The 21,560-nt window shown below is 47.0% G+C and overlaps 4 protein-coding genes and 1 non-coding gene across 10 annotated transcripts; 2 read left to right on the top strand and 3 right to left on the bottom strand.

Moving 5' to 3' along the window:
- Positions 1-1,161: 1,161 nt before the first annotated feature.
- Positions 1,162-5,888, bottom strand: gsg1l (gsg1-like). Its single transcript, XM_088357826.1, has 5 exons — positions 5,262-5,888; positions 3,870-3,917; positions 3,004-3,156; positions 1,904-2,015; positions 1,162-1,687 (listed from the first exon to the last, which is right to left on the bottom strand). Exons 1-5 carry the CDS (start codon positions 5,548-5,550, stop codon positions 1,351-1,353), a joined length of 939 nt encoding a protein of 312 aa, XP_088213952.1. The 5' UTR covers positions 5,551-5,888; the 3' UTR covers positions 1,162-1,350.
- Positions 1,800-1,872, top strand: trnar-ccg (transfer RNA arginine (anticodon CCG)). The gene has a single exon. It is a non-coding gene; the product is annotated as a tRNA-Arg (tRNA).
- A 3,161-nt stretch (positions 5,889-9,049) lies between the features above and the next one.
- LOC148383771 (uncharacterized) lies at positions 9,050-11,654 on the bottom strand. Of its 5 annotated transcripts, XM_088357314.1 has the most exons (5): positions 11,497-11,638; positions 11,165-11,240; positions 10,758-10,914; positions 10,399-10,528; positions 9,050-9,635 (listed from the first exon to the last, which is right to left on the bottom strand). In XM_088357314.1, the coding sequence occupies exons 2-5, from the start codon at positions 11,165-11,167 to the stop codon at positions 9,389-9,391; spliced, it is 537 nt and encodes a 178-aa protein (XP_088213440.1). In that variant the 5' UTR covers positions 11,168-11,240; positions 11,497-11,638; the 3' UTR covers positions 9,050-9,388. The 5 variants fall into 5 exon arrangements, with proteins under 5 accessions (XP_088213440.1, XP_088213441.1, XP_088213444.1 ...); XM_088357315.1 differs by lacking the exon at positions 11,165-11,240 and having other exon boundaries at positions 11,497-11,654; XM_088357318.1 differs by lacking the exon at positions 11,165-11,240 and having other exon boundaries at positions 10,758-10,942; positions 11,497-11,622.
- A 643-nt stretch (positions 11,655-12,297) lies between these two features.
- Positions 12,298-19,065, top strand: ift70 (intraflagellar transport 70). Of its 2 annotated transcripts, none has more exons than XM_088357304.1 (19): positions 12,298-12,500; positions 12,801-12,866; positions 13,017-13,226; positions 13,338-13,394; positions 13,453-13,616; positions 13,731-13,801; positions 15,753-15,881; positions 15,985-16,034; positions 16,094-16,246; positions 16,315-16,380; positions 16,453-16,506; positions 16,589-16,654; positions 16,802-16,878; positions 16,966-17,173; positions 17,487-17,558; positions 17,630-17,733; positions 17,808-17,886; positions 17,951-18,080; positions 18,239-19,065. In XM_088357304.1, exons 1-19 carry the CDS (start codon positions 12,453-12,455, stop codon positions 18,373-18,375), a joined length of 1,941 nt encoding a protein of 646 aa, XP_088213430.1. In that variant the 5' UTR covers positions 12,298-12,452; the 3' UTR covers positions 18,376-19,065. The 2 variants fall into 2 exon arrangements, with proteins under 2 accessions (XP_088213430.1, XP_088213429.1); XM_088357303.1 differs by having other exon boundaries at positions 12,299-12,500; positions 13,481-13,616; positions 13,697-13,801.
- On the bottom strand, positions 18,407-21,407 carry c17h16orf89 (chromosome 17 C16orf89 homolog). The gene is made up of 8 exons (XM_088357309.1): positions 21,136-21,407; positions 20,652-20,804; positions 20,085-20,235; positions 19,801-19,918; positions 19,577-19,739; positions 19,389-19,493; positions 19,192-19,281; positions 18,407-18,886 (listed from the first exon to the last, which is right to left on the bottom strand). The coding sequence occupies exons 1-8, from the start codon at positions 21,323-21,325 to the stop codon at positions 18,783-18,785; spliced, it is 1,074 nt and encodes a 357-aa protein (XP_088213435.1). The 5' UTR covers positions 21,326-21,407; the 3' UTR covers positions 18,407-18,782.
- Between the last annotated feature and the right edge of the window lie 153 nt (positions 21,408-21,560).

The following is a 21,560-nucleotide window of genomic DNA, read 5'->3' as shown; positions in this document are numbered from 1 at the left end:
AGAGACTTTAATAAAAGACTTGTCGACCCAATTTCACGCGGACCGGTGAAACTGCTGTCGGGGGTTCGGCTTCTGTTCACTCTTCCGTTTGTTGCACTTTTTATCAGAGTCGTAAAGCGCTTGCCTCCGCTTGCATCATGGCAATGAGAGCACTGGGACGGTGCTGAGAGCCCCGCAGCAGAAAGCAGAACCAAAAAAAAGACCAAAAAGTTGAGTCCACTCAAAGTTTGCTTTGGAGATGAGAACTGAGCTGAATGACTCGAGACCTCCACACACACACACCAAAGTGAGTGATAGAATTTTCATTTAAAGAGAAATAAAAAGTTCACTTTGGCAGACGAGTTATGTATTGCAGACGACTTACATGCGCAGCGTTTCAAATTTGGGTTTCAAGACAGCGTTAGCGATTCGCAGAACAAATAACGGTTGGAAGATCTGGTTTGCATTTTAAGACAGAAATCAAGTTTCAGGTGTCAATTTACAGTTTTAAACAGGATTGGGGTGCCAAATTCAGGTTTCAGAAATGGCCTAAATTTCATCTGTTTATCACAAAATTTCGCATATCAAAGATACATGTAAGTTATGTTCGATAAATTCAAAATTCTTTTAAGGTATTGATGAGCTGTCATAAACTAAGAAGGGGGAAGAAAAGTCACATGGAGGATTTCACAGTTAACTCGGGATTATTAAATCCTCCCGAAATGTCAGAGGCAATTTAATCCAGGCTGTTTACAATCTGCCAGCCTTACGTAACACACTCAAGTTCACACACGCACGCACACACAGTGTTCACTTTTTGTGCTCGGTGCTGCTCATTTGCATTCATTTGTCTCGTCGTTGTTTTCGCTTGATTTTTACAAGTCTGAGGGGAAATTGAATTATGCTTTTAATGGCACTTTCCGCTTGTTCTTTACAACAGAAGCCGTAAACGATTCCTCTGCACCACGCGCGGATTTTGTGGTCAGGTGTCAAGCTACGTTTTTCTGCGGCTTAAAAAAAAACAACAACAAAAAATGAAGTGCCCAGAAGAATAAACGTAGAAACCTCAAAACTAATCTAAGCGAATGTTAATTGATGAGAGATTGTTGATTTTGGTTTGCTGTTATCTCCACAACGTGTTAAAATGCGCTCAGGGAAAAAAATGAAACAAAGTCCATAATCTTCAGGATCTCACACAGTGTATTGATGGTTGCAGTATATTATGCTACATCATATTTTGTATCAACAATGTACAATTCAAGTCTGTCAAGTCATTGCTATTGCCGTTTGTCTAGTCAAGTCTTTTCTTACTGAAGGCGGCTACACATTCATATTGTAGTATCAGAACCGGGTCCAGGTTCTGCCTCTCCTTCAGCACTGCTCTTCCCCCAGCGAGTCCGTGTTCTCGCCCAAGTCAATGGAGGCGGTCCTCATCTTGGTCCGACCCGCCGTCTGATCCGGTGGGGGACCGGAGATACCCCCGGGGATGCCCCCGGGGCCCGGGTAGACGTCCAGCGTGCCCGAGATGGACTGCAGGGAGCGCTCTCGAAAGTAGTGGAAGGCCTCCTGGTCCAGGAAGTTCTGCTCCTCGCGGAGACCCTGCTCGAAGAGTTTGCGCTTGTGGCGGAATTCGATGACTGTCTTGGTGTAGGAGTTGAGCGTGGTGACCGAGGCAGCCATGCAGCATGTGAAGGAGCCCCACGCCATGCTAATGGAAGAACAAAAAGTTAGCTAGTAAGTTCTGGAAGCTTCCACTCACAATCTCCACTCAGCTGCTCTATACATTTGTTTTCTGGAATGTTTTCCACTTGCACTATGTGGACCCAGTGGCCTAATGGACAAGGCATCAGCCTCCGGAGCTGGCGATTGTGGGTTCGAGTCCCACCTGGGTCGCGTGTTCACCTTCATCATTACTTTAACTCACCAGAAAGACCATCCGTAATCCCAACTGTGAGGCCTCCAGTCTTCAGGACCCAGACTGACAGTGATCTGGAACACTTGCGTGTACATCATGTGGGCCACCATTCCAAGAAGACCTGACTCACACACACAGGTGAAGACTTACACTTGGAAAACTCTGAAGCATCATCTTTGGTCAACCTAGCTAACGGCACTGCTAAACAAATTTCTTACGTTTTGATAGTGGCCGAATTAGTCAAGTAAGTGCCAGGTAGCAAAGGCACACGCCGATAACGGGGCACACCGAGCGTGAAGAAAAATGTCCGGCATCACTGAGCAGCTCGGCTCAGCTGTCGTGAATCAGCGCAGCTATAACTATGCTAATTAGTCATCATACGGCGCCCATTGATCCATGCGAGCCGCCCGTCGGGGCCGCCGGATCAATTTCACGTGTGGACCCAATCATCAGTCAACATCTTAACACTCCATCAAACGCCACCACGTGCCACGTGTGTGTCAGTGTGTGTGTGTGTGTGTGTGTGTGCACGTGTTTGTGTGTGCGTGCGTGCATGTGTGTGCGTGTGTGGTAAATAACAAGTGTGTGAGATTTACAGCAGGCCATAAAGAGAGTATCATTCCTGTCCGACCTTGACGACGCAGCCGTTCGGCTTTCTAGGAAACGTGCGTCACATTATGATGCGCGGGCGCAGGTGGTTCTGTGACGTCAGCTCAACGTAAGAGACTAATTAGTGGTTCGCTAATTACATTTATTGATGGCGTCTGTGTTATGCTTTGCGAGATATTCGGATACCGATGTGCTCGGCCATGGCGACCGACCAAGCAAGAGATGATTCCTTGGTGCAATGTGAAACTCAGACTCAAGGGAAGACATGGTGATGCAAAGAAGAGGAAGGACTTGGAATGCAACATGGCGTCTTGGCGACGGCAGTGTCTTGTGTAAGGTCGTACAAACACGCACACGCGCACGCGCCGTTGTGTAAGAGCTTTAAGACAGCTCCAATCCCTGCCGCACCAACACGGAGGATAACCTCCGATAACCTCTTGCTTTGTTGGTTAGCAAGCGTCATCATGTCATCGAGTGAACGTGAAACTTTTGGAGCTCACCGGACAGCACAGTGAAGACGGCGGCAAAGGCGTTGAGCTTGAGTCCGTCGATGACGTTGCTGGAGTGGAAAAGCTCCAAGCACATGAGGCTGAAGCCCACCACCAGCAACAGGATGTACAGAACCTCCGACACCACCGACAGCCACAGCACGCCTGAATTGACAAACGCACAACTCGTCGCGTGCACGGCAAAAGGAGTACGGGACAAGAAATTCATGCAAAAAAAGAGGGATACATCTCAAAACTTTTGAGTTGAGAGGGAATCTCCCTGTCACACTCTTGGTCTTTTTTTTCCCCTCCTCCTCCCTCCTCCACGCACGACAAGTCTCAAGACACTCACGACGCAATTTCAAAAGATTATCTGCTCCCATTGAGATCAGGCTGAGTCGCAATCCCGCCTGCTCCCTTTTGCCGTTGACGCTCACACTTTGTGTGCAAGTGTGAGAAAGACAAATATGAATCCATTTAGATTCAGACAGAAGAACATGCACAGCAGGTAGCAGATGCTGTTAAACCCCAAGCCCCCCCCTCCTCCCCCTCCCATGACAGCATTCGGGACTTGTGACCAATCTTCATTGATCTCCCGCCACCATCGGGAGGATTACGGCGTGACAGCTGCTCGAAGCGCAACGACTCCATTGATTTCCTCCAAGTCGAATGTGACACGTCAAAAAAGTGACCGTGCTAGCTGAGATCAAAGTTGAAGCGGTCACATGCGTGATGATGCTGCGCTGTAAAACAGACGACGCAAAGAGCACATCTGTGTCTGTACGATGTCCCTCCGCATGGCCTCCGACTCTCCATCCATTTTCTGCTTTGTGATTTCCCGGAGCAGGCGAGGCGGCGTAATGGGCGTCATTACTCACCTCTTTCCGAGGCGGGGGCCAGGTCAATGAAGCTGCGGCACTTCTCACCTGCGATGCACAAAAAAGACACATCGCGGATCAAGGCAAAGAAGGACGAGGTGAGAGCGGCTGCTGGGAGAATCGAAGCATGTATGATAAAAGTACCCCGACGTGTTTGTGTTTTCCCAGCCTTTCATCATCTCAAGGTTAACATGAGACAGAAAAAAAACAAACGGGTGAGCTGGATGTCGTTGCCACTATACAAATGAAAGGCGGCTGATTAGTGACGTGAATCTAAAATGTAATCAAGCTTCATCCGCAAGTTGATGCGCTCACATCGCTAACGGGGCCCAAAAGAGAAATATTAAAACGTCATTGTCGTGCTCAGCGGCTTGGCTAATTGCCGGAATGCTATTCAGCCATCAGTGTGAAAATCAAGCCTTTGACCTTTCACCTATAGGAGGTCAGTTTATTTGAACCGCCCCAAATTGAATAACTAAACTAATCATTGCCATCATGAGTGTGTCAAAGAGCAAACGTGATAAGTGTTGAACGCCGTGCGACTAATTGGAGAAGAGCGTCGTTAGAGAGAAATATTAGCCGGCCGATCGATGCTCACATTCTAACTGAACTCGTGCGGCTCGTTTGCGAAACTCCCCGGGGCCATCTTGGCCTGATTCAAAGTATGTGCTGATGCATGTGATTTAGCAAAACGACAACGTTTATCATTGGTAAATGAGTTTCAAGTTAAATGTTTTTTTCAGCCTGTGACATTTTTCTTCTTAATCGTGCAGTGAATCATTGGTGAGTCCGTGGCGGTGCACGGAGGAGGTGGCAAGGCATGAAGTGGACACGTTGGTGGACATCCCATCATCCAACCCAGTGAGTGACTCTCCACTTTGATCGTTTGCACTTTACTGAATGTGAGCTGCGGGCGCCCCAAATGGACATTAAAAAAAAAGAAACAATCACATGCTTTTTATAGCGGATGACAAAATGTCAATTTTAATGCTTTCAAATAAAGAAAAAAAGGAGAGTTGATTGGATGTAAGCGGAAATGTTTCTTCAGTCAGCACTTTTGAGGCGAGTTATAGCCGAGGGCTCGCGCAGATGCTCCGTTACGACTGACAAAAGCACAACAGTTGAATTTCAATGAAAAGGGTGGCCAGACGAAATGCAGCGCAGTTATTGCAGCAGAGGCGCCGTTGAGTCACTTAACAATGATTTTCCTGTCGAAAAGAGTCTGGTGAATACGAGATAGAACTTTTTTTGCCGCACCCCCCAGGCTCATTGAACGCATCAGAGTCGTGATAAGTTTAAGTGTGCTGACGTCACACGCAAAAGTTTGTAATTGCTGACAACGCGCACGCGCAAACTTTCGCGACTCTTATGCGCTGCCCCGCACCTACCTACCTGCCTCGTGGATGTTCTCCTCGCACGAGTACCAGATTCCGGTGTGGAAGCGTCTGAAGAGGAAGCGGTCGTCACCGGTCTCCCAGCTGTAATGCACCTTGCTCTGGTCCGTCTCGTTGACGCCGTAGTCGATGCAGTTGTGGCGCCGCTGCGCGCTGCAGTTGGGCTTGGGTACCCGCTGTGTGCCCTCGCACCAGTACGTGGTGATGAAGGCCGTGGTGGAGAACAGCAGCGCGACCAGGTTCAGGCCCACCGACAGAAGAGCGCGACACTTGCGCGTCGTCTTCATGGTCGCGGCCGCGGCGGCTGAGGGCGCGTCAGGCGGCGGGGAGTGTAGGCGGCATGGCGCACGGGGCAGGGAACCGCGCGCTCCTTCGCTTAGTTGACGCCACCTGTCTTCTTTAGGCCCCCAGTGTCCGCTCCGCTCCGCGCAGGTGAAGACTGAGGAGTGAAGATAGGACTTGTTTCCTCCATGCACGTCTCCGCGGCTTGTGAGCGGACTTTTTAGCGCGCCTCAGTCACGCGCACTGGCGTCTCTCTCTCTCTCTCTCTCTCTCTCCCCCCCCTCTCCTGTCTCTCTGCAAAAGCTGGTGCTCGATCATCAGCTCGTAGAGGTGGGCTGGTGGGAGTGGAAGTCACAGGTGACGAGGCCTTGACACCCCCTCCCAAATGAAAATCCATCAGCTGACATTTTACTGCTCCCCCCATGGCCCATCCAAGGCCTCTTGAATGTGTGCGTGCGTGCGCGGGCATGTGAGTTCACATACGCCAGGGGTTTTCAACTGGTTTTGTCCAATGGACCATTATTATTACCACGAAGCAACTCGAGGACTACTGCTTTTGCAGAATATTGTTTTGTTTTGCACCAAAGGAGGATGGCTATTTATTTGCATCTGTATGTTTATTTTGCGAATCTCTGCTACATTTGACATAATTTGGATGGGTAATGATTCGCAAAATTAGCTAGAAAATAAATCAAGTCTAAATAATAAATCAATTTTATTTTTAAAAAGTGTTACAATTATTTTCCGTTTCCAATTTTGCCGTCCACCTGCAATACAACCACAGACCACTAGAGAGCCGCGGACCACCGGTTGACAGACATAATTCTAAACATATGCTAAATGATATTAACTACGAGCATGTCAAATAACAAAACATTCCGCAAAATCAAATTTGGTAGACACATCTCCGAAGAGCACAAAAAAAATAAGTCAGATGCAAGAAGTCTGCTGTATGCCATCCCTCCCAAAATGCTCGAAGCGCATCTTAAAGTAATACATTGTGCCATTCCGAGTATGTTGAAATATTAATTAAAGGGCCTAATGAGCAGCCAATAGGTGGATAATTAGGTAAATAAAGTAATTTAGTGTGTTAGTGGATTGTATTGGTGTGTACTTTATTTCCGTGACATTTGGTCAATAGCTTCACGTTGAACCACTGAGTGGACCCACACACGAGCGCACGCACGCACACGCAAACATATTTAGTTTTTGCACACAGTATCCGTGTCCCAATATTTTTGCCCCAAACGCCTATGTTTTCACCATGTTTCCTTTCGCGAGGGTGTCTTAATACTTATGCAAACTAAATGCATGTTTGCGTTTTCCCGGCATTTTGGTCATCTCTTGAGGACGGGATTTTTGTGTGTGTAGAAAAGAAGGCGGGAACATTGCCACGCTTTTGGTGTCCTTGAGGAGGGCAAGCATGTCCTCCTCTTCCTCCTCTTCCTCTTCTCTTCCTCCACTCACCTTGTTTCAAATTAGTCCGCCCAAGGCCAGCGGGGGCAGAATTCATCAAATTAGGACAGCGATGTGCTCTAGATCAATGACACACACTCTCACACACACGCACAACTAAACAAACACACAGACACACGAGTTGCTTGATGAAGTGTTGACAGAATCCAAAAGACGACATTGATGAGCTCCCCACGGACGAGACTTGACTGACTCTCCGTTGCAACTTCCGTTTAGCTGCTTCCTATTCGCACTGTCACAACTTTATCTGTATCTGAATCCAATTTGAAACGCTGTGTGAATCGAGTTGTGATTCTAAGACTGATTCGAATCGTCCAAATCATCCCACGTGTGCTGCATTCAAACGACTAAACGGACAGTTCCCCAAAGGTGTCAGTCTTCCGTCCCCCAACAACCCGAGCTGTCATCGTCTTTCGGGACAGCAAGCATATTTTTATTTTAGATTCTTGCTGACTGTGATATACGCAAAGCTGAAGGCCGTCCCCTCGTGTGTCAACCTTTTTTTTTTTCAGTGTTGGCTGGCCACGCATCTGATGGAAGCGTGCTGACTCGTTCCCGAGGCAGAAAATGAAACCGGGAGAAATGATGCAATCACCTCAACGTGGCAAAAATATATATCGTCAACGACAGCATGCTGAGGTCACCTTCCAACCGCACACTGCCGCTCCCTTCATAGATCGGCGTGGAAAACGGCAAAATCCTGCGGCGGCGCTAAAATGGCCGAAGGACAAGATGACGGGACGTCAGCGTGAAGTCGAGACAAACAATAAGGTGGCTCATTAGTGTGGCGCCGGCGGTGTTCCCTGTCCCGCTGACATTTAACAGACGCGTTCACAGACGCCTCGGCGATGGCGACGATGGCTCGCGAGCCGTCTGTCAACAGGAAGGATAAACTGATGGAGCTCAAGATGTCAAGGATAAAAAGGTCCTCAGAGATCCGGAAAGTTCCGTTAGGAAACGCAACAAAATTTCATCAGCTTTTGAAACGTAAACACAGGTTTGAATCATCTGACCCTGTCTTGAAACCATACTTTGAAACGAACCCTCACTCCAAATTGAAACCCTGGTTTTAAGTCCTCACCCAGGTTTGAAACCACTAACCAGTCCTATTTTCTTAAACCTTTGTCTTGTAATCCCAAAGCTGCCTTGAATGTCTCGCTTGAAATCTACTTTTGCCACCTCTGGTGCTGAGCTCCTAAATAACGTGTGAGTATGTCACCATTCCTTCGGCCGAGGTGTTTCATTAAAGTGGCGCTTAGCTGAAAGCGTGACGCGGGTCCAAGACCCCTGACGGGTCACATTTGATCTCCAGCACCTGCGTCCATTTCTAAGGAAAACCAGGCCACGGCTGACAGAAGCAGCGTCAAGTCCCGCATCAAGAAGAAAGACGGCGAGGATATTTGGTGAGCAGGGGTGGGGCGTGAAGGCATGAAATTCATTATTGATCCTGCGACCCCGTTGACACTGAAATGTGTGAGATGTGAGCGATCGGTGCTGCCGCTGCAAGCCCGTGAATCACGGGAGGCCATTTGCCTTGACTTGCACACCTGACACGCTCCTCTGTTCACGTGAGCGATTCTCAGATTGGCTCAGCCCGACTCACACACAAGTCCAGCTTTCCAAAATTAAAATATTGGTCTTGTTTGGAACTTGGTCTCAAGTCCTAATCGTCTTCAAGTTTGAGGACATGAGACAAAGTCCAGATCAGTGCACCAAGTTCCGTTTATCTCTACTTTTTGCATCCTTTCAAGGTTCAAATATTTTCATCCAAGCTATTTTTGGTTTTGAGCTGTGACCCACTTGGTGTGACATCAGAGTCATGGGAGGGGGGGGACATGAGTAATCCTATTGACACTCAGAACGCACTGTCACAGTTTGTAAGCTGTACTTGCTCTCAATCTCACTCCGTACAGGAGATGAGCAGCGAGGGTCCGCAAAGGACTTGTAGACCCGGTCCGACTGAACGTTGACATCTGCGTCAATCATCTCAAATCGATCGTGTTTGTAATGAAGCAACGTTGCCGTGCCTGTGCTGCAAAAATTGACTTTATTGGTTAACTGCGTGCGTGCGTGCGTGCGTTTGTGCGTGCGTGATGTAGCAGGGAACAAAACCCAAAGGGGAAGCAAGCCCATCCAAACAATCTGACTTGGATGCCGTTCAACGTGTTGGGCTGAACTCCAGTGGCAAAACCAAATCCCTCAAAGTGTGCCGACCCAAATGTTTCCAGGGAGCAACAAAGCCACCTGGTAACTCGATAGTTTTAGCGTCTTAGCACATATTTGTAGAAGGAACAAATTAACTTTTCAACACTCTGGGAAAAAATGCAAAAAAGCAGATAAAGCATAAATACATGGTCACGGTCATCCTTAGGAGGTGGTGGCCACGGGGGTGGTCTTCTTCTTCATCACCCGCCTGCCTGTCTGCCTGGGCACGGGGGCTGAAGAGGCCTGGGTCTGGGTCTGAGCCTGGGCCTGGCCGCTTCCCCTGCTGGCCTTCACCTCATCCATGAAGGTCTCCATGGCGGTGAACTTTTCCGTTAGCTCGCCCAGGTGAGCTTTGAGGGCGTTGAACTCCTTGTAGAGATCACCCAGAGCCTCCGACAGAGGTTGGATCCTGGACGGAGGTGAGACACGTCAAACTAGCATTTTGTGAGCAAACAACTTTGGTGCTCGTTCTGCTTGACTCAAAGGAGTGACAATGCCGTCATGTTAGCTTCTCGCGCAAGCTGCTAACTATCCTTCCAAACAGGATTGATCTCAATGGAACACTTTGTTTTGAAAGACAACCCAAATGAATGTTGAGCTTTATGTGAAGGCAAGAAGAAAAGAAGCTGGAGAAGCAATTTGGCTGAATAAATTCTCACGCTAGCAGCTAACTATCCTTCCAAACAGGATTGACCTCAATGGAACATTTTGTTTTGAAAGACAACCCAAATGAATGTTGAGCTTTATGTGAGGGAAAGAAGAAATGAAGCTGGAGTCGCAATTTGGCTGAATAAATTCTCATGCTAGCTGCTAACTATCCTTCCAAACAGGATTGACCGCAATGGAACATTTTGTTTTGAAAGACAACCCAAATGAATGTTGAGCTTTATGTGAGGGCAAGAAGAAAAGAAGCTGGAGTAGCAATTTGGCTGAATAAAAACATGAAAGGAGGAAACAGCAACATGTAATTTTAACTACTGGACTGCCTTCCAAACCAAACTGCGGCAGGAAGCAGGAAACACCAGACTTCCTTTTGTTTATTTCATAACTTCTTATTTCCAATTTTCAAATTGCATGCATTCCTGTGTGGACTCTTTGGCTGGTAGGCAGTGTTCCGCTTTATTGGGTGGGCTCTTGGACATTGATACCGTTGGGTCGGGTTGTGGTGGTACCTGGCGTAGTCGGGCAGCAGGGACTGGTGGTCGTTTTGCAGGAGTCCCTTCATCTGGTTGACAATGTCGAAACGCCAGTTGTCCAGGATCTCAGTCAGGTTGGCCACGCCCCTCATGCTGACCCTGTCGGCTGGGACCGGAGCAATGAGAAATGATCACGACTGGAAGCTACACATTAGCATCAGAATAGAGATGTCCAACCGAGACTGTTTATTCGGTTCTGAAATGCCGCTGCTCACATTCCCTTCTGCATTTGCACACATTTTGTGTTCTCGTCAATGTTTGTCGTCACCTCTACCTTTCCCCCGTCATCCCTCTGATGTGCAGTAAACAGAAGAGAGGCATATCTGTGTGCTCACAGCCATCCCTGTAGTTCCACTCATCCGCGTTGGCTGTCTGCGTTTGCGCGTTGGCCGTCTGCGTGCGTCGCCTCTGAGCTGTCACGGTTGCCACGGCGACGGCCAGCAACACCAGCACCGCCAAGCTCGCTTTTTGGGCCATCGTCCACACCGAAACCTGCACAAACACTCTGTAAGGACGCCCTCTGCTGGATGCAGCGACGTCACACGCTTGAGAAGAGAGGATTGATTGATTGATTGATTGATTGATTGATTGATTGATTGATTGATTGATTGATTGATTGATTGATTGATTGATTGATCAATGGCAATTTGATCAATCGATTGATCGATTGATTGATTGATTGATTGGTTGATTGATTGATTGATTGATTGATTGGTTGATTGATTGATTGATTGATTGTCACCATTTAACGTCTAAATCCCAAATGCTGTCGGTCAGGTCCAGTTGACCTGGAATGCTTCTGTGTAAGAGCCACACTTCTGTTTAAGACATTCGTACAAATGACACCATTTTTTTTAGACATTTCGTAATCTTGAGTTTTAAAATGAGCATTAAAAGATGCTAACTGTTTGAGTTGACAATATATTAAAAGCAAAAACTGTTTTTTAGTTGCGCAAGTGCCAGCGTGCAAGCACACAATGTTTCTATAAAAAGATCGAGTTAAATGTCTGCTGCTAAATAAAGCCTCATTAATTAAATCACTACTAACCCATTTATGTGTGCGTGCGCACTTACCTGCTGCACAAGTGTGTCACCTAACCTGAGGACCCTCGGTTTGTCGTCGTCTTCTTGACACGTCTGACAATGACACCAGGCAGCGCTCAGCAAAAGAAAGCAAGAACACACCCTTCTGCAGACTTAATGTAAAAAACACACACACAAGCACACACGCATACTGCGGTCACGTTCAAGCCACTATTTTTGAGGCCCACAATGTGGGTTGGCTTAGAGTGGAGGCTCCAGCACGCCTGGCTTGCTTTTTTATGTTTGTTCATCTTGGATGTAGTTGTGCTAACGGGTGTTAAGCAGACATTGAAGGGTGCTAAATTTGTTGGTCTAAAAAAAAACTAATAATAATAAAATGGTACTTAATTATCACTTTTCAGCTGTGTTTTATTAATCACCATATTTAATCAGAACTAAATGCGGCGTAAACCTCCACTATTAGCAAACTGATAATGAAAAGCAAAAAACAAAAAGTTAGTGGCTGTGTTTGTGTTTGTTTATCCATCCATTTAACCGCTTGTCCCCACGGGGTCCGTGGGTGTGCTGGAGCCTATCTCAGACAGGCACAGGGAGAACATGCAAACTCTACACAGAGAGGGCCGGAGGTGGAATCAAACCTGCACCCTCTGAACTGTGGGGCGAACGCGTGCACACCCCTGTGTTGGTTTATTTCACCCTAGTATTTTTATTGTTTTCATTATTGACAACCCATTTGAAGAGATCTCTAGAAATATTGAAGAACAGATGATTAAAACAGCAGTTTCGGCATTCAGCAAATTTATTGGCAGTCGTACAAGTCCGTCAAAACGCTGACTTCCGGTATGGGAGGTTGCCAGGCAACACAACTCCGCTTGCTCTGCGTGAGCACGGCTGCTAGCTAACTTGGTAGTTTGCGTTGCTTGTTTTTACTGAATTTAGCCGATTATTTTCTAATTTAGAGCTGTGAAAATTACACGTTTGGCATTATGATGACAATAAAAGACGGGGAGTACACTGCTACAATCTATAAACTGGTAAGAATGCGAAGCTTTTGTGACGGAGTAGTCGGGTCTGTGTTTAGCTTAGCTTGCTAACTTGACATAAGACATTTGTTAAAACTACTGAAAATTTTAATTAATTATGTGGCTATTTCTTTATTTGTATCAACAATACACTACTAATCTTGCTCATGAATACGTGAAGAAAAGACCAGTTTAATTTACAATGTGAACTTTGTCGGTCACCTCAAGACCACTTGGTAATAATAAAAATAATAATAAAAATGTTTTCGTCTGTGTAGCGTCGAGGAGTGACAATGTTGATTTGTCTTGCAGATTAAAGACAGCCAGTATGTTGAGGCCATTCACATCCTTAACAGCCAACTTCAGAAGCACACAAGAGTAAGTGGATATCTCATCATCCTGTTTCCCACAGCTTCAAATACTGATAAAAAAAACAACAACAGACATGCATGTCAGGTTCATCATTTGTACTGTAGTCCTGAGTGTACACAATTAGTCATCGTTTCTGTGTTTATATTTTTTCCTCAGTCTCGGGCAGCACTGTCCCTGCTGGGCTTCTGCTACTACCACGTCCAGGACTTCAGCGGTGCGGCCGAGTGCTACGAGCAGCTCACGCAGCTGCACCCTGAGGTGGAGGAGTACCGGGTGTACTACGCCCAGAGCCTGTACAAGGCAGGCGCCTACGCCGAGGCCACCAAGGCATCCTTCGCCCTTGACACGCCCAGCAGCCACACCAAGGTTCGCTCACTTCCACGACAATCCTCAAAACGTGGTGTCGAATAAACACATAATATTGGAAAAAAACAAAACAACACAGCTGACATTTCAAATGGTCTTCCTTCTCAACAGATGATCAAACTGCAAGCCTCCATCAAATATTTTGAGGAGAATTACTCAGCTGCTAAGGTAAGCTGAAGCTCTGTGATTGTTATTCCTGCTGTCTGATCGTATTTCTGATAGATAGATGTCATTGCCAACTGCGGTGTGTGCAGTCTCTGGTGGAGCAACTTCCCCCGGAGGACGCCGATTACGTGTACAACATGGGCTGCCTGCTCTACCAGGATGCCAAATACGAGGACGCCTGCAAGAAGTTCACGTCGGCCATGCAGGTGCTGGGATATGTTCCTGGTAAGTGCACAAACACATCACCAAGCAAATCTAACAAAAAGACACAGATTCTAATTGACCTTTGTCGTTGCGTGTGCAAGCGCTGTCGTACAACATCGCTCTGTGCTACTACAGGCTCAGCAACTATGCGCAGGCCCTCAAATACATCGGCGAGATCATCGAGCGAGGCATCCGGGAACATCCAGGTAAGGAGATCTGATTCCAATTGCACCGTCAAATCTTTCCTTTTTTTTTTTTTTTATCAACGCTATTCTAACTGTTGGTGGATTTGGTCCACAATTTGGGAAGCGCACTATCCGTGCTTCACAGCAAAAGCCATAGCCAATCACCTGTTATCCAATTCACTCACTGCGTGCTCGTTTTCTTTCATTAGTTTTAGGAAAAGACTAAGACACCGAAACAAAATTAGACTTACACAGGTTGGTTGAGTTCAATCACAATTCTTGTTAAGAAAGCACTGTTTTCAGGAAAAATACAATACAGCGCTGGGCCTTTTGTGCGACCATGCTCAAGAGCAGAAAGTCTCCATTCAGAATATGGCAACGTTCAAGGTTCTTATATTCAATTGCACATGCCGGTGTGGGCCGGGGTTGATGGGTGACGAGTCTATGGGGGTGGGGCAAGTTCGCAGGAGAGTTTGATTCCGTGGGAGGGAGTGCTGGTTCGGTGAGAGCTGGTTCCGTGGGGTTGGGTGCTGATTATGGCCGATGTGTGTGGGGGCTGTATTTTTCCATCCTTCGGCCTTGGCGATCACCTTTGGCCGGGTTCTTGGCTGTTTTCCGCCTGGCGTTCTCCCTCAGGCACCTCTGCTGGTTTTATCTCCAAGTGTAAACATTTTCCTCCATTCTTGCACATACACTGTCGCACCTCGTCCATTCATCATCCTTCCACTTTTGTCATTTTGTACGGAATTATGTGAAATTTTGGGGTGTGACATCATCAATTCGTTAATGTTCCCTGACTATGCAAACTTCTTACTCACCACTTCACATGCATTTGTTTGTTTGTTCTTTTGACACGCTATGTACTTGTTTACTTCGTCACATTCTTAGTTTAATCATGCTTCCGACCATATCCTTTCATTGTTAGTCAAAACATTTTCCGTCTGTCCAGAACATTCAATAGTAATCCAAGACTGGCATCTAGCATTAGGCAAAAAACGACATCACATCGAGCATTAATCAAAACATAAGATTTAACCAAGTACTGAACATTCTTAGACACCTTGGGTCAGGGGTGCTCAAACTTTTTCAGCTTACGAGCTACTTTTAAAATGACCAAGTCACAAAGATGTACCCACTACAATAAAATAAATAAATAAATAAATAATATAGTGCGTGTATTTTTGTAGCGCACTTAGAAAATGACATTGTGAGAAAAAAGTCCAACTCCCATTCCGTATAAAAGTGATAGGTTTTTGGCTTCTTACTTGGTCCAGCAACCCCACTCATTTTTGATGGTCATAAACTTCCTTTTGTTTAAAAGAAAAAAGTGAGTGCGGGCGTTGATAAGCTTATAAACTTTGGCGGTTTGTGTGTGCGCGGCCGTTAAACATGCTGCGGTGAGGGGTTGTAGTCACTGTCTATTGCGCATGTGCGGTTCACTGTGATTGCCTCCCAACAGGCCTACCTGTATGTCAACCAAGCGATGGGCTGGATTCTAGCATACAGCATTTTTTTAATTTTTTTTTAAACGTCATGCGATCGACCAGTAGTAGCTTGGCGATCGACTGGTTGATCACGATCGACGTATTGAACACCCCTGCCTTGGGTAGTGTCCGTGATTTAGAATAAGATCAGGCATGCATTAAATAGTTCCTTACGGGTCATTATGCTATTCAATATATCCAAAAAAACATTAATTTCAAAGTGCACAGAAATACATATCAGATCATGAAGTTATAAAAACCTTTGTCCTTACCATATAGCAAAAATGTCTAGTTATGTCTTCTTTATTGATTTGGTGTGCAGGTATAATTATATGCTTAAAATGTTTCTTTTATTGATTTAATATGTGAAAATACTTGTCTGCTTACGTGCTTTATTCAATGAGGTTTGAGCATATTTGTTTTTGTAGCTAGGCAGGACCTTTTGTATTTCGACCCCATTCCTTCAATGTCTCTCCCCCCTGCCGCAGAGCTGAGCGTGGGCCTGACCACGGAGGGCATCGAGGTGCGCAGCGTGGGCAACACGCTGGTGCTGCATCAGACCGCCCTGGTGGAGGCCTTCAACCTCAAGGCTGCCATCGAGTACCAGCTGAAGAACCGTAAGACCCGACTAAGCGCGGATGGATGCCATCTTGCCTCCATAAAAGCCATTCACTTCCATCTTGCAATGGATGGAGTGATATTTGAAATATTTGTTTGCAGTGAAAGGAGCTCAGGAGGCTTTGACGGACATGCCGCCGAGAACCGAGGAGGTAAGCCGGTGTGTGTAACGATGGTGGAAACCACAAACGTAAATGTGGGCACGCTGCAGGAGCTGGACACGGTGACTCTGCACAACCAGGCTCTGCTCAACATGGACAGCAAGCCCTCCCAAGGCTTCGAGAAGTTGGCCTTCCTGCTGCAGCAGCCTTCCTTCCCACCCGTCACATTCGGCAACCTGCTACTGCTCTACTGCAAGCACGAGGTATCGGCCGTCGCGCGGCGCGCCACACGACTCCCGCCGCCAACAATTTTGTCCCGCTTCCTCGGCAGTATTTCGATCTGGCCGCCGACGTCCTGGCAGAAAACGCACACCTCACCTACAAGTTGCTCACGCCGGTGAGTTGCACTTGACTTGTTTGGTCTTTTTTGCTTTGATTGTCCCTCAGTGCTTTTTTTGCTCCTTCTCAGTACGAGTACGAGTTTCTCGATGCCTTGCTGACCTGCCAGACGGCGCCGGAGGAGGTATGACGACAGTCAGGCATATTTTGTCTTTCTTGACATTGTAACATCATCAAAAGGTGTATCTGTGTCGGTGCACTTTTAGGCCTTCAGAAAGTTTGACGACATGATTGGCAAAATGACGGAGAAGCTGCGCAAACTGGCCAAGCAGGTTTTCCACCAACTTCTTTTTTTTCATGCCATCCGATCCAATTCAAACACCTTCCCTGCCTCCGTTTTGTCTTCATCACTGTTGTCGGGTAGAAGCATCTGCAATTTAGTCATAACGCTTACAAACTCTGCTCAATCGTGTTTGCAGTTGCAGGAGGCCAAGACGGTCCGAGACGACGACGGGCAGAAGAAAGCCCTCCAGGAGTACGACACCATGCAGGAGAAGTGAGAATACACTCAGAAATTCTCATCCATAACATCGAGGCGCTCTTGCGCTAAAGGTGCTCTTCCTCGTGTTCTTCCTGTGCACAGGTACATCGTGGTCCTGATGGCTCAGGCTAAAATCTACTGGAACCGCGAGAACTTTGCCATGGTGGAGAAGATCTTCCATAAGTCTATGGAGGTGTGCAACGAGGACGACACGTGGAAGCTGAACGTGGCGCACGTGCTCTTCATGCAGAACAAGTACAAGGAGGCCATCAGCTTCTACGAGCCCATCGTTAAGAAGCACTACAACAACGTGAGTGACGCCTAGCTTCCTTGCCCTTGGGAAAGCCCGACCAGGTCGGCTGACCGTTGACCTTTGTGCACAGGTGGAACAGTGTAGCGTGCGGGATTGCCCGTGCACGGTCAAAGCACCGGTAAAAATAGAACTTTGCGGTGACTTTGTTTTTTTTCCCCCATGTGCGAAACTTTTCGTTTTTGGTGTGTTTTTGTTTGCAGTGTTGGTTTGTGCTCAACGCCCAAAATGACAAAATCAAATTGCTGAAATTTGTTATGATTGAACATGTTCAAAAAGCTTTGAAATGAAGATCAAACCTGCGTTGCTGCAGATCTTGAATGTGAGTGCTGTGGTCCTGGCCAACTTGTGCGTGTCCTACATCATGACCAGCCAGAATGAAGAGGTAACGCAAGTCGGCATAGTGGAATTGTGTCAACGGTGCGACGCCTCATGCAGACTGCAAATGACTTCCAGGCTGAGGAGCTGATGAGGAAGATTGAAAAGGAGGAAGAGCAGATCTCCTACGACGACCCCGACAAGAAAGTCTTCCACCTATGCATCGTCAACCTGGTCATCGGGTGACTTGGACGCTTCGCAAGAAAGATTACAAGATTGCAATTTGTTTTTTATGGACATGTTTGTGTTTCTTTAGCACATTGTACTGCGCCAAGGGCAACTACGATTTTGGCATCTCTCGTGTCATCAAGAGCTTGGAACCTTACAACAAGAAGGTGATTGCTCGAGTCGCACATTTTGTACTTGCAACTTTGTACCACGTGTGTTTGTGTCGTGTAGTTGGGGACGGACACGTGGTTCTACGCCAAACGCTGTTTCCTGTCCCTGCTGGAGAACATGTCAAAGCACATCATCACGCTGAAGGGGGTGGTGGTCCAGGAGTGCATTCAGTTCTTGGAGAACTGTGAAGGTGACGCACAATTGCAGCATAGTCCACTCTTAGCTCTAGTCAAGAATCACTTTTTTTTTTAAATCAAGAACCAAGTGATATTCCCACCAAGATGCTCTAGAATTACACCAAAGCATCATTTTCACAATTACTCTAGACAATGTTTGTTTTTGTTTCAGAGTATGGAAGGGAGGTGCCCGCCATCATCGAACAGCCACTGGAGGAGTCCGGGGTCCAAATGGGCAAGAACACTGTGACGTATGAGGCCCGACTCCTCAAGGCCCTCTTCTACAAAGTCACAAGCTGGAATGAGTGACCGTGATGCAAGAAAAGACAACAACACACTCTTGAAGTGCCCCACTTGCTTTTATTTGGGATGGAGTTGTTTTCTTCTACGTACATTTAATACTTCATGCAGACAAAAAAAAGTCTTAAATACTTCAATATATTGGAGAAGACTTCATAATAATTCACAAGGAAATAATACAGGCAGCTTCTCATGCTATATGACATTCAAACTGAAACAGCTCCAATCTTTACTTTTTTGGAAAGTAGATAGACAAGTATGCTATAAAAACACTCCTAATGTCATTTGTTATTGCTTTGACCCAAGTGACGAGCCCAAGACGTTGTTGTACCCAAAGAAATCTGCTGTTGTCCTTTTGGATTTGATGTCCAACATTTTCAAAACACCAAAAAGCAACCAGGCGGGAAGTTGGACAATCAGCAAAGGGGCCTCTTGGTTATGTCCTGCTCTGTTAGATAGAAGTTTAAATATCCTCCCAGGGCGCCCACCGCCACCGCCGTCATGTGACTGGAGCAGCCATCTTGAAACAGCAAAGATAGAAGATGCATGTTAACAGGACATTGTTTCTTGCTGTGGGTGTGTGTGTTTTTTTTTTTTTACAGTAACACTTGGAAATGCCAAGCTGTCACTCTGGATCAGTTGTGGTTATCCATTGTGGTGGTGTTGGTTTTTTATAATAAAACTGTTGACAGTCAAAAACAGTTTTGTTTGATTTGACCAGGACCCCCCCCACACCACACCTCCCATTGGGACCTGAGACTAACATCTCCCCGCCAGTGTGTTTGCCAGTGACGAAGGATCATCGGTCATGAGGTGTGAACCCACCAGGAAGGATCTTCTCCCTCCTCTTGACACGGTGATGAGGCTGCAGTTGCTCCAGCAGCTCATCTCCGATCATCTGCGAGATGACGCTGGCTGAGTGCGACAGCAGAGGACAGCTCAGGTGCACGTCCGTACGTATACACTCACTACCCCTTCCGCAGTTGCCGCTTGATGAGCGACGCGATCGGTCACAGACTTACGGTCACGTCCGAAGCAGCCGAGCTCGACATCCTGCAGCCGGAGGATGTGCTGCAGCCAATCGGGTTTGTAGAAGTCGGAGAAGCCGGCCAAGCCACAAATGAGGACTGTGAGGCGCCAACATAGGAGGTTAAGGGTCAGAAGTTACAGATGTCCCAAAACAGCTCACATAACACAATCGTTCACTGACTGTTCTCGATGAAGATGTCCGCCGTCTGCTGGCTGAGGCCCTCGGCGACAATGTCCTGGTTGGTTTTCATCATGTTGGAGCAGAAGATCTTCTGGTAGCTGCGTTCCGTCATGTTGGCGCGGGACGCCCGCGTATCGCCCTTCAGCAGGTTGGAGCACCCTTTCTGACACACAAAGCGCACGTTAGCCCCTTGGTGACGGCGAGCTTGCCGCCGCACTCCTCACCATCTTCCCGATCATAAAGTAGAGCAGCTGGTGGGACAGCGAGTAATGCGGACAACCAAACTGGGTCATGGTGTCGCGGCACGGCTTGGTCACGATGCACGGCGTCCCCTTCTGTTTCCTACCAGGGAAGAAAAAAGTAATTTTCCAAAAATACATTTGTCAATTTTGTAATGTTAGAGCAGATGAAAGTCTTTAGTTAGTGCTCTTGTCCTCTAACTGAACTAATTGAATTTGTACTTTCTCCCCCCAGAAATACTCGAGTTGACTTGAGAATCAGCACCCACCAGGTTCCGAGGAGCAGCGTGAGGCACTTGTCGCTGAGCTGCTCGTCGTAGCACTCGCTAGCGGTGGTGGCGGCGTACACCAGGCTGGCGTCGGTGTTACTGCGTTCCTGAGGAACCTGCCAGAACTTCCACGACAGAAGAGGCTCGAACTCTGCGGATGGTAACGCGTGCAGGTGCAATTTATGTATTATGACAGGACAGCAGTGGAGGGAACCTGCGCTACCCTTCATTCCTAAAAACATCTCATACCTTCAATGTTTAATTGGCATACCACTAGAGTCGTGAAAAGGGGAAAAACACTACATGGAACCACAAAATAAATAGTTTATTCAAAAAATTTACCAAAGCGAAGCAAAACTATTGTCAACTCGAAAAAACTTTCCATGCATGTATTTTTATTTTGAATGTTTTTAATTTTCAAGTTTCAAGCTCAACACATTTATTTCCAGGTTCAACTTTTACTTTTTCAAGTACAAAACTTTTGACCCCAATCTACCTCCATAGGTTTGAAACTCATTTTACAATACACGTGTCATTCACATTGAATTCAAATTTTAGCGCGGTTACCTTGGTAGTACTTGGGGTCGTTTTGACGCAGAGCAGCGACGGCGTTGTCAAAGCTGCGGTCCAGACGCTGGACCAGACCCACGGCCACCGTCCTCTGAGCCCAGCTGACCGGATCCGAGTGAGGCCACGTCCGGACAGCCTCCTTCAGCTCCGCTAACAAACACGCAAGAAAAACACACACCAAGAAAAAGTTGCAATTTACAATTCAAGAAGTTGTGATAGTATGCTGGAAAAACCTGTCAACATTTTATGTTGTATTTATACAATAGAAGATGGCAGTGGTAGGGGAGGAAAAGGCAATTTTACGACAAGAAAACAAAACAAGTTGTAATTTTACGGGAATCAAATTTGGGACACACTGGCAGAAAACTGCTCCTCAGTTCATGAATTCCAAACAAATGTAATTCAATTTCTCAATTTATCAGTCTGCCTGTCTGCAGGCGGACGGACACTGCGCCACAAAGCAGGAAGACGGGCCGCCCACCCTGCAGCATGAGGAAGCCCACCACGCCGTCCAGGTTGATGTGCTGGTGCTGGCGCTCCAGGAAGGCGGCGCCGTTGGAGAGGCTCCCGAGCACGTCGTCGATCACCTCAGCCCGAGAGCGGCAGCAGCAGCAGCACATGGCCGCCAAAAGCGCCGCCAAAGCGGCCAGCCGCAGTCTGGGCGTCCGCATGCTTAGAACTCGATCCCAGGACACTTGAACGCCTGTATCAGCCTGCAGAGAGCGTGGCGGGTCAGTGACGTCATGATGTCTGACGTGCGTGCTCTTGTTTTGATTCACATTGGTTTGCGAACCCAAATAAGTTATGTAGAGCTATATCTACATAAATGCCACTTTCTGCTAAAATTAGGTTGATCAAAAATTGTATATAATCGAGACAAACCGAGCAATTAAATTGCAAAAAAAA

Source organism: Syngnathus floridae, chromosome 17 (assembly GCF_059516105.1).
Source record: "Syngnathus floridae isolate MCC-2025c chromosome 17, RoL_Sflo_1.0, whole genome shotgun sequence".
Lineage (NCBI taxonomy): Eukaryota > Metazoa > Chordata > Actinopteri > Syngnathiformes > Syngnathidae > Syngnathus > Syngnathus floridae.
The sequence above is the reverse complement of the archived record's forward strand: the minus strand, read 5'-3'. Positions and strand labels throughout refer to the sequence as shown.

Coding starts and splice junctions, on each gene's coding strand:
- gsg1l (XM_088357826.1), bottom strand. CDS start 5,550: ATGAAGACGACGCGCAAGTGTCGCGCTCTTCTGTCGGTGGGCCTGAAC. Junction 3,918..5,261: donor GGAGAACATCCACGAGGCAG/GTAGGTAGGTGC, acceptor TGTGCATCGCAG/GTGAGAAGTGCCGCAGCTTC. Junction 1,688..1,903: donor GATTACGGATGGTCTTTCTG/GTGAGTTAAAGT, acceptor TTCTTCCATTAG/CATGGCGTGGGGCTCCTTCA.
- c17h16orf89 (XM_088357309.1), bottom strand. CDS start 21,325: ATGCGGACGCCCAGACTGCGGCTGGCCGCTTTGGCGGCGCTTTTGGCG. Junction 19,740..19,800: donor ACTTTATGATCGGGAAGATG/GTGAGGAGTGCG, acceptor TTTGTGTGTCAG/AAAGGGTGCTCCAACCTGCT. Junction 19,282..19,388: donor CGGCTGCTTCGGACGTGACC/GTAAGTCTGTGA, acceptor TGTCGCACTCAG/CCAGCGTCATCTCGCAGATG.
- LOC148383771 (XM_088357314.1), bottom strand. Junction 10,529..10,757: donor GTGGAACTACAGGGATGGCT/GTGAGCACACAG, acceptor CTCCGGTCCCAG/CCGACAGGGTCAGCATGAGG. Junction 9,636..10,398: donor CTGCTGCCCGACTACGCCAG/GTACCACCACAA, acceptor ACCTCCGTCCAG/GATCCAACCTCTGTCGGAGG.
- ift70 (XM_088357303.1), top strand. CDS start 12,453: ATGATGACAATAAAAGACGGGGAGTACACTGCTACAATCTATAAACTG. Junction 12,501..12,800: donor CTGCTACAATCTATAAACTG/GTAAGAATGCGA, acceptor TTTGTCTTGCAG/ATTAAAGACAGCCAGTATGT. Junction 17,734..17,807: donor ATCGTCAACCTGGTCATCGG/GTGACTTGGACG, acceptor GTGTTTCTTTAG/CACATTGTACTGCGCCAAGG.